The sequence below is a fragment of the Acanthopagrus latus genome, chromosome 20 (assembly GCF_904848185.1).
Source record: "Acanthopagrus latus isolate v.2019 chromosome 20, fAcaLat1.1, whole genome shotgun sequence".
NCBI classification, from domain to species: Eukaryota; Metazoa; Chordata; class Actinopteri; order Spariformes; family Sparidae; genus Acanthopagrus; species Acanthopagrus latus.
In genome coordinates, this window is record NC_051058.1 from 7,083,053 (window position 1) to 7,101,259 (window position 18,207).

The 18,207-nt window shown below is 41.3% G+C and overlaps 2 protein-coding genes across 6 annotated transcripts in view; both read left to right on the forward strand.

Annotated features, from left to right (window-relative positions):
* The first annotated feature begins 172 nt into the window (after positions 1-172).
* zdhhc16b (zinc finger DHHC-type palmitoyltransferase 16b) lies at positions 173-10,633 on the forward strand. Its single transcript, XM_037080403.1, has 10 exons — positions 173-351; positions 4,181-4,472; positions 4,557-4,751; positions 5,606-5,694; positions 5,789-5,817; positions 5,945-6,078; positions 6,631-6,716; positions 6,814-6,937; positions 7,020-7,090; positions 7,902-10,633. Exons 2-10 carry the CDS (start codon positions 4,203-4,205, stop codon positions 8,002-8,004), a joined length of 1,101 nt encoding a protein of 366 aa, XP_036936298.1. The 5' UTR covers positions 173-351; positions 4,181-4,202; the 3' UTR covers positions 8,005-10,633.
* Positions 10,634-11,975: 1,342 nt separating this feature from the next.
* mrtfab (myocardin related transcription factor Ab) overlaps positions 11,976-18,207 on the forward strand; it is a 44,084-nt gene continuing 37,852 nt past the window's right edge. For 3 of the 5 annotated variants that reach the window (XM_037082295.1, XM_037082297.1, XM_037082298.1), the window contains exons 1-3: positions 11,976-12,242; positions 12,877-12,938; positions 16,882-17,067. In XM_037082295.1, coding sequence (XP_036938190.1) covers positions 16,896-17,067 — 172 coding nt within the window. In that variant the 5' untranslated portion in view covers positions 11,976-12,242; positions 12,877-12,938; positions 16,882-16,895. The remainder of the gene's footprint in view (positions 12,243-12,876; positions 12,939-16,881; positions 17,068-18,207) is intronic. The other 2 variants (XM_037082300.1, XM_037082301.1) reach the window with 1 other exon arrangement.

The following is an 18,207-nucleotide window of genomic DNA, read 5'->3' on the forward strand; positions in this document are numbered from 1 at the left end:
GAAGAGAAGACTGAAGATGAAGAGGTCCCACTTTGGATTTAATTTTCGCGCACTGCACTTTTTGTTGTCTAATGTGTTTATTGTAATAAATTAACCAAACCAATGTATCCTGGTGGGTCGGTATTTGACCAAACACTGTTACATTGTGCTTTAAAAAAGATGGACATTCATCTAGCGGTCCACCGGAAGACGTGTTTGTTCGCCACAGTTGAGTGAGATGTCTGTCAGATAGACAATCTTCACAGGACCGCCACTCTTGGCTGTGCTTCTGCAGCGGGGACCTCAGCTAAACCTTCCGCCTGACCATGACCTGACTGTGGTGCCAAAGGCTTGTCCGCCCAGCCTGACCAGGTACAGTATGCCATTGACAAATGTGGTCGGAGTTAGTGTACCATAATTACGAATACATTTTTTTTTTTTTTTAAAATGCCTGGTAACATGGGCAGGTTGAAGGGGTCTGGGGGCAGCTAGCATCTAGCTAACGTTAAAGCATGACATTTTGTAGCTAATGGGAGGAATGTTCTCATCTACTGGCTGACAAGATTCACCACCCGGTTAAAAGACTGAATAGCGTGAACTGTCTTGATGTGGACATTTGTTAAACTGTTTAACCTCAGTCGTCTGTTGAATTCTTCAGCCCCCTCATGTCCTGATAAGATCTGAGTACTGAATAAGCAATATACTACATTACAAAGTGAAACAAGATATTTTTTGCTTCAGTACTTGTTTGTATAATAGTATAACTATGTTCTGTGTGTGACTGCTGGTGCTGTCATTCAGTATTTATTCCAAACTATAGGTAGATTATATAACAAAGAGGCAAAAATGGTGACCAAATGGATGGAAATTATATTGATTTCACTCAGTCAATCAATGAAACTGCAGGTTTTTTTTCCCTCTATCCATCAAGTAAGCTGAAGGTGACATCCTCTCTGTCTTGTTTACAGTCTAAATTGAGAACACACTGAATTAACAATTAAATGAAACACAGACCCCAATATATTGGAGAGGCTGGAACAGGATATTAACTACCACTTTTGCTTGAAAGGTGATTGACAACAGTGCAACTCTGAACTGTAATAAATCCAGAGGAAGTGTTTTCATTTAAGCCCCATTCCAGTCTACCTCATATGCAGTAGGTACAGTGAGTGAATGCATCGCTTTGAACGGATGTCCAGAGGCGTTTCTTCACTTATACCAGGCCCAGTTTCAGATTTGATGATCAGTGAAAGAAAAATGCAATAGAGCAGTAAATATGGTCAGAGACAGAATAGTTGTTACATTGTCAATTAGTCATTGTAATGATTAATCATAATCAATCAATCGCTGTTAAGAATATAACCGATTAATAATCTATTAACTGACTATCAGAGATTGGCACAAATACATAAAGTATTATCTGGTACAAATTACAAAAGAATGGTCAGATCGAAAACATCAACATTAAAATACAAAATGCTGGTATGAGAAAATGTTTTGAATTAATATCCAAATAATATGTAGTTTAAGAGTGCAAAAAGACATTCTTTATAAACTGATATTATTACTGTTAAGCTTTTAAGTGGCTTCAGAATAGGCTGGATTTTCTTGAGCCAGTTGTTGAATAGCGACAGACAGGAACTCTGCAATTAAAGTAGTAAGTCATTATTTTGTGTTATTTAGTTTGTCATTCATGTAACTTGGTGTTTAGTCTATCTGTCCATCTAATTCCTAATGTAACTCACTGGGATTTTGCATTGAACATAAGTCTTATCGATGATTAAAACACATTTCATATATTATTAATGAATCTGATATCCAAGAATTGATTGTTAAGGCAGCTTAGTATCAGTTAAAGAAATTTAGAAATGCTGTTAATGTTTGTTTATATAGTGATTGATATCTACCCTTGAAAATACCTGACATAGTGACATCTCAGTAGCAAAGTACCAGAGTGACTTTACTCATTAAACTGATTTGCAAAAAGTATTTATCTTGTACAACTAAAAAAGGGTGTGAATATTCATTTCACTTCTGTTTCTGCATGACTTGAACACGCTGAAGTTTATCTGCAGCCTCTTCTCATCAACACATGTACATGTTTCTCCTATTGGACTCAGAGAGAGAGGCAGCAGAACGAAGTAAAGCTTATTACAGTGAGACACGCAGACAGTGATCGGCCTCACTCTAAGACCAGATTTAGGGCAGCGGGTTGCCATGGAGACTGTGGTGCCCCGCTGTGTGCCACTCTCTCATGTTCTTACTGTCTCTGCCAGGTACAGGACATACAAATTAATATTGCGCCTTTCAAAGGTCCTTTTTATTCAGCCACCAACAGCCTGCGTGTGTGAACAAGCACAAGTGTTGGCACATTTTTTGAATGCATTTCCTCTGTCTCTCACGTCATGACATTTTCTTTGATTTGGCCTGATTGATCACAAAGAAAAGCTAAAGGTCTGATCTGTCTGGAGGGCCCATTTTTGCCAGGACAAACAAAAGAATCCTGAAATGTTTTAAATGACAAAAATAAAAAATATTCAAAAACATGTGATTCTAAATCAAAATTATGAGACTGAAAACATTTTTAGAGCTGCATTGTATGGCCGGTCAGAATCAGTTTGTGTTACCAGTCGGTGGGCATTCACGCCCAGGTCAAATGGCTACAGTAGTCACTGATATTCATCTCCTTCGATTGGCTGTAATGTTAGCATTAGGTACTGTTAGCAACCTCAGCTAGTGCACAAACTGGCAGCCACTTCAGAAGGCAGCTGATTCAAACAGCAGCTGGAATGCAACATGAATGAAATGACAGGGGGGAGATGGAATGCCACATTTGGTGGCTAAATGTTATCACAACACCCTCAAAACTGCTAGCTTGTTAATACTTTCAAATCCGCCTCTGTCAAGCAGCACCTAAACATCACTTCTGTCTGTGGTACATTTGAAAAAGAGATCCGTAGTTCACACCCGAGTAGCTTCCTTGTCACTAATAACTGAGCCTCGCTGCCAGCTGCCCGATCAGCACTGCACATGTCCAACTCTCAAAAGAGATGGGAAGAGAAGTGAGATGTCTCACTCCTGTAGCAGCATCCGGCCCCAACTCTGGATAAAACAATGTGTCTATTTCAGAAAAGAAGACTGTTTAACTATGTTCTATCGACTTCTGGTGTTGTTTGTTTTTTTGTTTTTTTTTCTCTGTGTGTTTGTGATGACTAACGTGACACACGAAGGGAACACAAATTAACCAATAGGAAAACTCATCCACTGGCAATGTGAAAGGAGTTAAACCCCTGTTTTTGGCAGGTTAACCTACATTTAAAATAAACACACGTATACTCTAATTTCCGTACATTTGTGTAGAATGATTACTCTAATGTAATCAAATTAATTTGGTTATGATTTATTAATGTTGTGGGTCTCACCTCTCACTGAAGATGGGATGAAAAACATTCACATCAGTGTCATCATTTGCTGTGTTAGACGGCTTGTTGCACATGCACTCTTTTTTGCTGTATGAGTGTAAAACAATGATATCGATCAAAGTTTGCAGCAGGGGAAAGTCAAGAAGCATCTGATAGCAGATTGTTTTCAGACCTTACTGTAACTGTCTACTAGAGGTCCTAGGTTGGCATCTCTCATTATTAATGCCATGCTATTTTGGAGAACCTGAACAAGCCTTATCAGTGTAACCAATACTCACTTTCATGAAATGATGCCCTGGATCAGGTAGCCACTTTATTTCCCTCTTAAGACATTAATCCCTGTGCATTTCCCTCTTACAGGGTTACAACTCTGCGTCTCCCCTGCAAGTTTCTAATAGGTTTTTGGCCTGGAGATGTGGATTTGCCTTGAATTATTCACAGGATAGGTTTATTTGTAGGAGCCGATGGGCGTAGCTCATTACCTGATAGCCCCAGTTCCTGTTTACTAAGAAGGACATGTGTCACAAAGAAGATGCCATCACCAAGCTTTAGTCATTTCTAAGAAAGGCAGCACTCTCAGGCTGTGGATGTCCCACGTGCTGACTTCAGCCTCTGCTCTTTTTATCTCGGCTCCCTCGTCTGAAAGAAACTTCACTTGAGATGACAATGGAACCCTCAACAGTTGTCAAGCTACGCTACGAGGAGCTTCTGTTTTACGCGGCGTGCGTTTCTAACTGTTGGTGTGTGTGTCTGTGTGTGTGCGTGTGTCTGGAGGGCAGAGTGTGTAGGAGAGGGGGTGGCATGCGTGTGAGCAGCAGCTGGAGGTGGCAGCTCTCCCGGGCCATGCGACTCGCACTGCGCTGGTGCCGGCTGTGCCGCCCGCAGAGAGGAGGCCGAGGTGGGGGAACCAAGCCGTGGGCCAGCAGCAGGTTCCTGGAGCTGTTGAGCTACAGCAAGCTGCTGCTCAAGTCACTGTACTTCAACAGCCTCAGCAACTCGGACACTCTGCTGGACTGTGCGTTTGAACCCGTCTACTGGATTGTGGACAATGTGACGCGCTGGTTTGGAGTGGTGAGGGGGTTTGATTTCTATTATGGATGCTTCCACACTCCCAAACTACACTCCTCACCCACTCTTGTCTTGTCTCCCTCTCAGGTGTTTGTCACTCTAGTCATACTGCTCACGACCTCAGTTGTAGTCATCATCTATCTGTTCGTCCTACCCACAATCCTCAGCGCTTATCCTTTGCACTGGGTCGTCTGGCACCTCTGCTGCGGCCACTGGCTTCTTGTCATGGTGGTCTTCCATTACTACAAGGCCACCACCACCTCCCCAGGACACCCACCCAAGGTACCAATTCTTGTTTTTTTGTTTTTTTGTTTTTTTTTCAGAAAGAGGAAATTCAGAATGTAATATTTACAACATTGAAGAGGTAATAATATGATAATAATTTGATAGATAGTTATTGTTTTCCGTAACTGAATAAAAAAGCTGTTCTCAGAGGAAAATACATAAGAATACTGTTTTGAAGCTAGAGAGGTGGCAGGGTCCGCCAAATTAAATGTAAAATAGTTATGAAACTGTGTTGTCCTTTAAGTGTCCTTTGTCAGTTTGTTCATTCAGATTATTCAGTCATGAAAATGAACTTCCGTCAATGAAGATTATTTTCTTTTCTTTTCACATTAAAACGTTTTCCCCCAAACTACATACTGCACCTTTAATCAGTCAGTTGCAGCTCTAGTTGACATGCTGGTTGACATCACATGTCATCTTAAGATAAGGGACCCTAACACAATTATGAAACTAAAAGCAAATTACTCCTGCCTAGGGTTGCCGCCATATACCAGTTTTCATGGTATACCATGATATGAAAATGGACATTTGCTTAGCTATGGTATTGAATTTTACTGTACAAGTGTTTTTCAAAAAATAATATTATGGTTTAGGGCATCAGTTTTCATTTTGTTGAGGTCATTGTAACTGATATTCGGATTATTATCTGCAATACTGCACACGGTGAAACAGTGAAACCCTGATATTTTTGAGAGGGTACCAAGAAAATCTCATATGTTGCAACCCTATTCTTGCCTTGTGTTTTGGATTTGTTGAAATTATTTCACTAGTGTTTTGCAGAAAAAAGGTTGAGACTTCTTCCAATAAGACATTTACACGTTCTCTTTTGTTTATTTTTATGTTTATTTCAGGACAAAGTTCATATACCTTCAGTGTCCATCTGTAAGAAATGCATCACTCCGAAACCGGCCAGGACACACCACTGCAGCATCTGCAACACGTAAGATGATGAAACGATGGTGCTCGTGTACAGAATTCGTCATTTATTTTGTGTTTTTAATCCTTCATGGTGATCTGTCTTTGCTTCATTAAAGGTGCGTTTTGAAGATGGACCACCACTGTCGTATCCTTCTGACAAGTAACACATAAAAGACCCAAAAGAGAATAGATTAAAAAAAAAATATGCGTTATTTTAAAATGTATTTTTTTAATATCCAGCCTTGCACAAATCGAACTGAACATGCTTCCAGCCTGGTTGAACAACTGTGTGGGCCATTTCAACCACCGCTACTTCCTCTCCTTCTGCCTGTACATGACACTGGGCTGCATCTACTGCAGCATCAGCAGCAGGGAACTGTTTCTGGAGGCCTACAGCGCTATAGAGGTGAGGCTCCATCATCAGACCTTTGAACAAAGAATGATCCACCTCATAAACCCCATAAGTTTAACATTACAAGATTAATTTTCTCTCTTCTTGAGGTTTGTCCAGGTGTTGTTGATAGTGCGAGGTTGGGTGAGGAGCTATAGCTTTGCACCGTAGCACCTGCTAGACGGTAGTAACAAGGAAGAATTTGGGCTCAGGTGGCTAATGACGAGTGAAACAGGAGACTTGAACAGGATCTTTTCCCTCTGCGCTCATATTTATCGGATCCAGGATGATCTTATCACTGAGTTGATTGTTCGCCATCTGGTAAACAAACAGCTCTAGGATTCAAATACCAATTACTTTGTAAGTTTGGATGTCCCGTGCAACCAAAGATCACTTAACCAGGAACAGGACCCAGCATGTTAGACTTGTAATTTTACCCATATTGCAAGTGGCCTTTTGATCCTGAGCCAAAGTGACCTCAGAAGGCACTGACCATCCTCGAAACCGACCTTTTGAAGTGAAATATATACACCTATATGATTCTGATATGAATACTCTTTCTTTCAGAGTTACTATATGACCCCCCCTCCAATGGAAACATTAAAGGGAACCACTGCTCACAAGTGTCTCATCTTCCTCTGGGTGCTGACCAGGTAAAAAGACACTTTACTACATGCAGTATATTCCCTGTGTTTACATATCAGGTAAAGGTTGCAGACGGGTCAAGTTGTAATGTGTTCCCCCCTGCAGCTCGGTGGCAGTCGCTCTGGGAGGACTCACACTTTGGCATGTCATACTCATCAGCAGAGGAGAGACCAGCGTGGAGCGACACATCAACCGCAAGGAGACCAAAAGACTACGGGAGAAGGGCAAGGTACACGTGCACTTGTACAAAGTCAGTATCAGACGTATGTTTTAAGACAAAAAGCTTACAAGTTCCCTCTGTTCTCATGCAGGTGTTCAGAAATCCATATCACCATGGTAACATGAACAACTGGAAGTTACTGCTTGGTGTAGAAAAAAGGAGGTGAGTTCAGTCACCCGTTTTCCAAAAATGATACAACACAAGAGCAAATTCTGTATTTGTTTACAGCGCATCTGTTGGTAAAGCAAAATCATGTCAAAATTGGCATTTTGTGTGATTTTGAGTATAACACTGTCGTAAATACAAATCCAAGCAAGTGACGAGGGGGTGACTTGGCTGTGACAGAGAGATATTTACAGAATATGATACATGGAATGACAGGTCACGGATTTAGGTTGATAAACAGGAGTGCAGATGAATCCACTTTTTATTCTCAAAAGTTAGGGAGTAATCTCTGAGCTCTCCTCCGATCGGTAAACGGCTCTAGATCAGAACAGGTCTGGATCAGACCCTGAGACTTCAGTCTTTTGTGAGCAGCTGAGCATTGTCTCCTCAACACTCTGCAAATGTCTTATCTTTTGTTTTGATAGAGAGCCACCTAGTGGTGCAGTCATGTTTTCACATTTCATAGCTGCTTGAAATCTTGAATAAGGTTTTTGCTAATTTTAGTCTTTTTTTGCATATTATCACAGGTATTCCATTAAAGGTGCACTATGTAGTTTTTAATTTCAATCAGAAGAGAAATTTAGAATATTATTTTAAGCTTAAACTAACTAAATAAATTAACACTCATTTGCTTGACCAAATAAATTGACTGAACAAATTGACCTTAAAGGGACAACACATTTCCTTTGTGAACTTAAGTTTGAGCAGTTACAGACCAACTCTTGACTCCCGGTCAGGACCGCATGTATGAGAATGTCCTTTGTTGTTTCTAGCCATAAATCCAGCTATTTGTCCTTCTGTTCCTCAGTCATTGGGTCACACGGGTCCTCTTGCCGTCCAGCCATCTGCCAAATGGAGACGGCATCATGTGGGACTGGACCTTCTCCAGAAGAGATCCCATGGCCATCTGATCTTCACCCTTTACTCCAAACCATACCAAAAAACTTGTACCACCTATAACCTGCATTTAGACTCGAAGCAGTGTGACTCTTTTCACACTGCTGAGAGCAGCCAGAGACAGCTCAAGAAGAGAAGCTCTCACTCCATTTCTTCGGTCTGCTGCTACGATCATTTGACAAAGGAAGACGAAGCTTTGTGGGTGCACATCAAAAGAGAGTGTTTTGCTGCATTTGGCACTGCTGGAGGTGTGAACCACATGGACATCACACTGATGGTTCTCCTTTTTAGGATCAGTTATCTCACCTGTCGCCAGTCGACCTTGTCCAGCAATCTGCCTGTTGATCTCACCACCAGCCGGTTTCACCTTGCGACTGCGACGCTGGGGACTAATTAGAATTCAGACTGGTGCTGCTGGCCGGTATCGTCGTCAAGACTAAACCTCTTTGTCCTCTCTCCCACTCATTTGTAAACACTCAGCAAAGACGTTGGTGCATTTCTGAAACTCTAACACTTATCCCTACATCAACTTTTGAGCTCTAATTGTGTAAGATAGAGGGCTGGATAAGGTGTAAGACGGTATGGGAGGAGAACGAAATGGCACGTTAAAGGTGCCATGTGTTTTCAAACATGATTACAGCCCATTGTAAACTTTAGAGTTGTTGCTGCCATCTTATTCCAGCTGTATTGCAGGCTTTTCCATATCATTGAGTTATTGGTCACCCTTTGTTGTTCTTTTCATACGAAATATCAAGCGAGTGTGGCACTCGAGAGAACAAGTTTCATTTTCAAAACGTTAAAGTGATCATTCAGGTATTTTGATGTGATCCCTAGTCTGTATTGCCTGCAGTAGATGACCATCGGCTCAAGCAGCGCACAGCACCAACAGGGAGGCATTGTATTACTGAACAGGACCGACAGCGAGACGCATTTTAGCTACTCACATCCTTTTTCAGTGTATGCTGTACTTTGGCGAACTTCTCTGGTGCTTTACATTGCCGTCCGACAGCCGTTTCCTCTGAGACTACATTCTCTCAAATGTACGTCCAACATCTGTATTCCTACTCGCTCGCCCTGTATTACGCGGCTGTCTGACGGCAATGTAAAGCACCAAGAATGTTCAAATTACAGCGCACACTTAAACAGATCTATTTATTTTTAGGTGTGCCTTTTTAGGTGGTTAAATTACATCTTGCTGTCGGCCCCGTTTATCAGTACGTCTTCTCCACACAGAAGGAGAGCTGGCGGTCATTTACTGCAGGTGATAGACCGAGACAAAGACCCAGATTATCACTTTAATGCTGATTTGGCCCAATTAGTGGACAGTATGATATCAAGAAATTATTAAAAATTGAACTCTTATTCTGATTGCTAATGCATTTTTGATTCATTTGTTATACTATTTGAACACTTGTGATCCACCTGTGACTGTATCTGTTCCCTGGTCACTCTGAAAAGCTCTTTTTCCTTCATCATCTGTGTTTTTACTTTTTTCCCTCAGGCTCCGTGCCCTTTTGTTATTTTCTGTCTGCATGATCTCCAGCCTTAGCCACCTTCTCTCAAGAAGTACAGGGAAAAGCCTGTATTATTAAAGTTTCAAGTTAAGACTACATTTCCCAGACACTGTGCTGAGGAAACTATGACAGTTTTTGCTGGTTGGCCTTAACTATTTCCATCAGAAACTTTATAGCTTCATCCCATTTTTGCTTATTTTCTACAACAGCACCATCTTACTAATTGATGCCATCAGGCAGGTTGTCCTCAGTCTTAACAGTGTGCTCAGAGGTCTTTTTTTAAACACAGTTTTAATGTGCCAGCTTCAATAACACTGATGGTTCATTAATAAGAAAACGTAAAACAAAGCACCATTGATGAATGCTGCTGTTAAGAGTCGAGACAACGTCCGTCTTTAAGAGGTCTTTTATTACATTGTACAGGTTGTTCGTAGTAACTGTAGTTTGCGTGTATTTGGCTGATGACAAATCCAAGTGTTTCTTAATGTGAGCGAGCAAGTCAGGACATGAAAACATATTTTCTATATTCTTTTCCAAAAAACGTCCTGTGATACTTTGCTACTGTGCATGTTTTTACCTGCAATATTTTTGCTTTTGTTGTGTTTTGGGGAGTGTGTGAGAACCATCAGCAGGTGTTTCGGTGCCGAAGAGAGCGAACAACCAATAGTTTGATTCACTTTTATAAAATGTCTCTCTTAAGTCTTTTCCTTACTTAACCAGTTCAAGTAAAGAAAACAAAACCATGCGCTCATGGGATCTTCTTTGACCTTTCTTTTTTTCGACACTGATACGGAAATAATCATGTGCCTTGCTTGGTTTTTCAGCCTTTAAAATGAGGCACTTTAAACGAGATAGGAAATGAGATAGGGACTGTGAAACGCACATTTTGAATTCCCACACGTTCATATTTCATACCAGTAACTCAGAGATGGATGAGTTGGATCTGCTGTCGTTGCCATAGAGACATGATGTACAGCTGTGATATCATTTGTATCCAATGGGAGCTGTGCTCCAGTTTGATTTATGTTTTTTGTTTGTTTTTTTTTTTAAATAAAGTGTTTTGTTTGATATTTGAAGCATTCCCATGTTCATGTGGTAGGGCTGTGCATCTTTTCTTTAGAAGACGATCCAACATACATGGAGACACATGGACTTCGATAGGATTCAGCGACAATACATTTGGACAAAATAGTGTGATAGGATGCAGTACAGTTCTCAGCATCTGTTTATTGTCATTATTCATTTTTCATTATGAATTAATAAATCATTTCTATAAAACTGGCAGTACTTGGGGTCCCCCGGTCTTTTATGAAGTATTTCTAATACACTAAATACATATATACGTTAAAAAAAAAAAAAAGAAAGAAAAAGGAAAGGGAATACCAAGTATCTTTGTTTCTTACAGCACAGGAAAGAGATGGAAAACAAATGTCCCACTTCAGAATAATATGGGGAGAAAATCTGATCACCATAGCACACGCAGAGCTTTTGCAGGAGAAAGTGTCTATCAGTGTCTTTGTCTTGTGTTTTGTTGCATGTGCAAGCTGGACTAGCATCAACACAGTCCTCGCTGCCCTCACACGTTTCACCTTGCCATCACACCAGGTGAGTGTTGACACCTGACATGCAGCCAGGGAACTTAATCGCTCTTCTAGACTTTACGAATGGCCATCATTTGGTCCAGCTTTCCTTCTTTCTTTTAAAATCCAGATATCTTCCAAACTTTAGATATGATGGGGCACTGTGAACCATTCTGGCGTTGTTAGACATGTTTAGTTAATACAGCATGCATCACATGTGCACACAAGGTTGTGTTATTGATTACACATGCTGTTTCTTTTTCTTTCTCTCCATTCACTACTATACACGTTTTTTGCAAAATAAGGTCCTTCTAAGGAGCTGCCATCTAAGACTCGTTTACACCACTCATAGATGATGACAGATGGTGCTCATGTATGTACTAACAGTCTGTATCAGTGTATAGACTGTATTATATCTCAGGAACATTTTCAGCATGGCACAGGTAAACATGGATCCATCTAGTGTATACAGCATATCTATTCCATTCTACATTATATCTTTATCTGAGTATATTTTTTATTTTACTCTATTTTATTTATATAGATTATACAGATTTATAATTTCCTTTTTACTTGTTGGCTACTTAATGCTTTAAGTACATTTATTGCCAGAAAATTACTTTTGATAAGTTAATTCAGGAGCAACACTTTTAATCAAGAACTAAGTTAATCATAAGGGTGACCTTTACTTCATCTTTACTTGAAATGACACAGAGTGAACATGTTTTGCACCAGTAGTCTTGCACAGTGACTTACCGACCTGTAGCCTGTAGCTCTTGCCCCCCGAAGTTCACACAGTTGGCCACTAGATGGAGACAGAGACTGTGCAGGGGGTGTGTATGTTGTTTACTGTGTGTATACATCTGCCTTTATTTCATTTCCTCCTTCACGTTAAATACGACACATGTTATATTGAAGCCAGGACACTATCTGACACACGCTAACATTACTCTACTGCACTCTCTCTTCCTGTCACAGAGAACTAACTTTTACTAGTAAGCTGATCAGGGAGGTGTCGTGAAGGAAGTGGGTCTTTGCGTCCCACGCAGCGGAGGGTTTTCCGGTTAAAGTTTCCTTTGTGATTCGGAAGTGGTGGTGGTGTGATGCCAAAGCCGTTTTATCCTTACAGACACAACACACAAGCGGCGACCATGAAACGTAAGCATATATATGTACACATTTAAACAGGTAGCGTCACGACATTAGCTAGCTTGCCCATCAGAGAGGACAGGCAGGAACAGCTAGCTAACCTAAATGTCTAGAGTTGGGTTAGTGGCTAACAGATACATAGCATGCTAACGGTAGCTAGCTAACTTGGGGTGTCTGCAGTAAACAGGGATGGCGAGAAGGCTTCAAACGAGCCGGCGTTAGAAACTAGCATGTAATGTTTAAGTTGGCAACCTTTCACGTTCATAATTGTTGGCTGTGTCCGATTTTCACATCGTAGCTTTAGTTAAACCTGCGTGTATTTTGTCCAGGGTTAACTCCCATCCCAGACAAGCTAACAATAGCTTAGCATGTCTGTGTTTTGGACAGTGACAGCTGTAGGCTGCTGCCCCATGACATCTGTGGAAAGGCCTTCCGCACCGTGGATTCAGCTAGCCCATATAATCCTCTCTAATCATTTTTAACCTGCTCAGTGGCTCTTCCACACTGATAGAAGTACCGCTGCTCAGCACCATAATCCGCAGAGTAAAGGAGTTGAGTAGGGAGAAGGGTTTGGCAGGGGTAGAGATCAGACATCATTTATCGCCTGTTGAACCTTTGCTCTTTTGTGTCTTTCATCCAACAGAACCGTTCAAAGTTCCGTCCTGCTGAAATGGGAAAACGCCCCGTGCTGATTTAGTCATACAGGTAAGAAAACATTGCTGAGTCCCCCATCGAGCCTAGTTTTGTGACACACCAGGTGGGAAACATCCTTTGCCCTGCTGCAGTGCTGCTCACTGAAAATGGGTTGCGATTGTTTTCAGGCTGTGTGATGGTGATACAAAGCGGCTGTCTGTCTCTGTGTATACCTTTTGTAATTGTGATTCAAATCTGAAAGGCTAGTGTGGGCGTGTGGAGAGGAATGCTGGAGTACAGAGTGTCTCTCTTCAGTGCATTGCACCAGAGCAGTACACAGTGCATGTCGGAACAGCAACCCTAACCCTAACCTTCTTGGGAAAGTGAGGATGAAGCAACTGATGCATCAGTGAGCATCTCTGGAAACACATCTCTGTTAGTTACTAGTGTTACACCTGATGTGGACCCCTGGGCCCTGAGAAACTGAATTGTTGGGGACGCCACAGAGGCATAAAGCAAGACGTACTTTCTGATGTCTTGTTGATTGGTGATAAACATCTCAAATATACGAAGAGGCAGAGATCACATGTTGTCCTGAAGCCACGTCAAACATTATTATAGCTGTTTGAACTGTTTTTGATTTTACAATAATACTAGCAGTACATTATCTAATACTAGTCAAGGTCCAGGGTACTTTCCCATCATACTGCAGCAGCCTGACCCTTCATTCTTGATTTAGTGCTGCATTTTAGCACCATAAGCTTTTACTGTCATGGTATATCTTTCCCCTACCAAACCGGTTTCCTGGTTTGTTTCTCTCAGTCTGACTGGAAAAGCTTGTGACTCCCTTTGCTAGACTTGTTTTGACTCTGAACATCAGCACCATGTGATATCGGGTTATATTATGACCAAGCAAGTGCAGTTCCAATGTAAGGTATCAAAAAAGGGGATTGAGGGATCGTGGCAAAAATGTGTACCCAGCTGATATGTCGATATCAGAATGTTTTTAGTTGCTAATTCAGTATCAACATCAATCCTAAAAAAAAATATCGGTCAGACTCTGATACACTCTGCAGACAAAAAAAATTGAGAACTGTCGCTTGTGTTTTTGGTATTTTAAATCACACAATATTTGAAATATTAGCTTGTTGACGTAAGCACATTTGCCTTTGTTCGATATGTCTGCAGATATTCTTATATCTCTGATTTGATTTATATTCTGTTATAGCAAGCATTGCAAAAGTCCATTAATGCGTTAAATGTAGCATAATAAAGCTTCGCTACATCCTGAACCCAGCGACACGCATGCATTTAGTGTGTCATGTGGTTAGTGTGCCACTATTCAGACGCATGTGTGTGTGCTAGCATTTGATTGTGAGAGAGAAGAGTGACATCTCAGACAACACTGCCTCATTGTTTTCAGGCTCACTGTGCAGCAGTGACAGAAACCCCATCAGAACCCCTCGGCTAGGAAACACATATTTGCACGGAGGGCAAGAGAGAGATCAACACACAACACAACACACAGCGCAGCAGCAGCAGCAGGCGGGCCTGCATTTGTAAACAACCGTTAGTGATGTGCTGCCCAAGTTACTGGGCCTGTTCAGTCCAGGGGAGTGTATTCATGAAGGAAGAGAACCAGTCACACCGGGTGGCTTACTCCAGTGAATCTCAAAGAATCTGCTCTGTAAAGCAGGCGTAAATAAATTTGACCCCGGTTACAGTGGATACATATCCCTCTACAGCAGGCTAATCTCAGACAGGTTTGTGTTCACTTCCATCAGATCAACCAGTTTCTATTACACATGTACCTGTCAGTCTGAAACATGGTGTTCCTCAGTAATTACTGCTGTGCTGTGCATGTCAGTATTTAGAAACATTAGTGTCATTGTAATGTATTTAATAGGGCTGTGTTCAGGATGAAAGAGTAACAAACTTCCCACTATACTACCAGGATTTAGTTTCCTCCTAATTAATAATATTCATTTCTCACAGAAGACATTTTGATTTGTCACAGTAGGACAAGCAAAGGTGTAATTAATGAAATTAATGATGGCTGAATTCCATTTGCTTGCTTCAGTCTCAGTGTCCTAGTTTTGTGCATGCTGACTTACTGACAACATGACTTACTGGAAGGCTGGAATAGAACTGAGACATTGTTAATGTTATTAGTAACACCTGTGCTTTCCTGCTATGACAAGTCACAATGTCAGAAATGTCAAAAACCACGACAGCTGTGCACAGTTTCAAACAGCAGCCGGACTTATGAATAGAATGTGAATTAATAGCAGATTTGACATTATAACGTCTGTGTATTGAGTTGCGGAGACATCTTATTGATGTTAGCATGCTAACCAGCTAACCCAAGCTCAAAGTCCAAACTGCTGGCTGAGCTAACTAGCTAACAGCAGCTACAGTTAACAGCAGTTAGTCGCTAGTCTGGTGATATGCTGCTCCCTTTTTGTTTTGAGTGTGAATTTGACAGGTGGCCAGTTCTTACATATTGCACCTTTAAAGTAGCTTAATCTTATCTTGGAACTTGTATATGTACATTCATTTAGGGTACTTAGGAAAATTCACATTATTTATGCTGGACTGGGTCCTATAATGACACATTTACAAGGAGAGGGCTGCAGCCATTACTGCAGTTCAAGGTGTCAAGAGTCTGTACTCACTAGTGGTTTATAATGTGCTGCCAAGGGCTCTCTGTGGCTTTCTTTGTGTTAACATTTTCCTTTTTAATGTTGATTTATGTGTAAAATGTGCTGCTATGTGACCATCAGAATGTCAACTGTCTTTTAAGTCTCGAGGCTTGAGTCAGTCTGAATTGCCTTTTAAAGATGTTTAGGCTTAATCAAGTAAACCTTTTTTACAGTAAGCAAGTCTCAGCTGAGCCTTCACAAACATTCACATCTTTTATAGCTTCCTTTATGAAATGCCTCCAGCTGTGGGTCTTGTTGAAGTTGTTAGAAAGGTTAAATGTATGGAAATCACTCTACGGTTGTCAAAAAGTTAAAAGGGAGGGGAAAAAAATCCATAAACAAAGTTGAGTCTGTCCAAAGCAGCGGCCACAGCAACAGTTGTAAAAGCTCAAACATGCAAATTCTTCTCTGACGGCTGATTTTAATCCCCTAGCCTACAGCCCTGCATTCTTCTCCTTTCCCCAGATGTTTGTGTGTATGTGAGGGAGGCAGACGGAGAGTTAAACAGACATCTTTAGTTCCCCGAGTGGGAACTTTTTGACTTGTTGTAGCTTGTGAAAGTGCCCCAGGTTCAATGACTGGTTTCAATACTTAACTCTTATTGGCTAATACAGACAATCTGAATCTGAAACACTTTTTCCTGATAAAACAATACCTTACAAATACATTATGTGTCTGAGACAGATGGAACAAAGGAGTGGCTAGGACTTCAGAAATTAGACCCAAGGGTATTTTTATCAAACGTTGCCATGTTTTACTAGTGAAAAAGCACAGTATACATATCTCTAAGTATAAACTGACTGTGTTTTGTTGCCACACTGCTCAAAGTCACAGTAGAATATATGGCTTATTTTACTTGTACCATCTTTGTGTTTCATTCCTGTGCACTGGCAAATGGCTAAAATGACAACCAAACAACGAAAACACCACAGGGTGACTTTAAAATGTTATTGACTATGATGCTGTGATGACCTGATGATTGTTGTTTTTCCATCAAAGACAAACATCAGCCAGCAGGATTATGTGCTCTGCAGCTAGATCATAAGCTGCTTACCTGTCAGATGATAAAATGTCAACTCTGCATCAGGACCGAAGTTTTCTAAGTCTCGAGTCCCTGAGCTTTTTAAATGTGATGTTCTGAATTAGGCGTTAAATCAATAGCGTATGGTGAATTATGTTTTACTTTTATTTAAGTATTATAGATTGCACCTTGAAATAAACATTTCCAGTTTATTCTCAGTAGCTGCTGTGTTTATTTCACATGGAGTCATCTGATAAGTTGTCAAACTATTAATGTCCTTATTTTGCTGCAGGTCTCTCTGTCACCATGGCAACGCTACACCCACAGAAAGGGGAGGAGCCTAGTCCTGGCAGCATGGAAGCCTCCAAGACTCCAGGTTTGGCCCCGAGCCCGCAGAGTGAGGCAGTGACCAGTGAGCTCCAAGAGCTATCCCTTCAGCCTGCACCCGACCCGATGCCTCTGCAAGAGAGAAAGAATGGTGAGAGCATGGTGGATGCACACTTCTTCAATTTCGATCACCACGCTTAATCCCACATTTTGGTATTTTTATATCTTTGGATGGATCATCCTGGCTCAGTTTTTGCAGCAGAATAGTCCAAGGAACAGTTGTGAAAACTGCTGCACATGGTTTCGGCTTTGAAAAAGGGCCATTATTTTGATCCAGAGCTATTTCTGACTTGAACACTGCTTAAAGCAGATGAGAATGGAAAACGTATTTCGGTGTGAAATTGACAAGTACTTTACAGAAGCGCTTTTTTGATTGTTTTTCAAAATGTTTCCAGTCCGCACTCATCTTCTCTCATTCTTCTTTGGTGGTCAGTCACAACCATCATCTGGTAAAGAGAAGGACACACACTTCCTGGTTACTTCTCGTCATAGCATGTTAAACCTCCGTTCTTGCAGATGGGGTTTCATTCAGCCCCTACACATTTTGAATGTACTGTAAACACATCACCCTTGCAGACATTGTAGGCCAACACTCCTGCTTCCAGCTCATGTAATATTTTGTTGAAGTACAGCTCATCCTTCACACAGGTGGCCTTTTCCCAACATGAATTCCTCTCAGCTAAAAAGCGTGCATGGAGAACATGTTACATAAGTTTAGGCCAAGTAGAAGTGAGGAAGAAACACTTATCTGAGAGACAGAAGTGAAATGTCAGGTGTGTCTGTATGTCTTGTTTTTGTCAGTGGAGCGCTTACCTCACTGCGGAGGGTGGTAAAGAGAGAGAAACATGAAGGTTTAAGTACTAAGGTGACGCTGTGTATGTGTGTGTGTCTGTGGGGAGGGCTGTGTGTGGTGAAGTCTCCAGAAAGAAGGGAGTGAAGAAGCTGCCGTACCTAATTGGCTTGCTCCACTGCGCTGACCTCTTGCTACGCTAGATTAGACTGTGCTGCACGTCTGCTGTGTTTGAATCTGAAGGCCTTTTTTGTGTCTGGAGTTAGTGCGGCGCTTAAAGCACTTGGCTCTCTGTGCAGAGTGACATGTAGCAGCCTCCATTGGTTTGAATCACAGTGGAAAAATTGACTTCACCGGGTTTATGTGTTTGGTCTGTTTAGGTTCACACAGCCAAATTACAACTGATCAAAGCTTACAAATGACAGTCACAGAGCTCAGAGA

Bases quoted from the DNA above. Each gene is read 5' to 3' on its own strand.
- zdhhc16b (XM_037080403.1), top strand. From the start codon at position 4,203: ATGCGTGTGAGCAGCAGCTGGAGGTGGCAGCTCTCCCGGGCCATGCGA. The intron at 5,695-5,788 runs GTAAGATGATGA...GCTTCATTAAAG, and splicing joins CACTGCAGCATCTGCAACAC to GTGCGTTTTGAAGATGGACC. The intron at 6,717-6,813 runs GTAAAAAGACAC...TCCCCCCTGCAG, and splicing joins TTCCTCTGGGTGCTGACCAG to CTCGGTGGCAGTCGCTCTGG.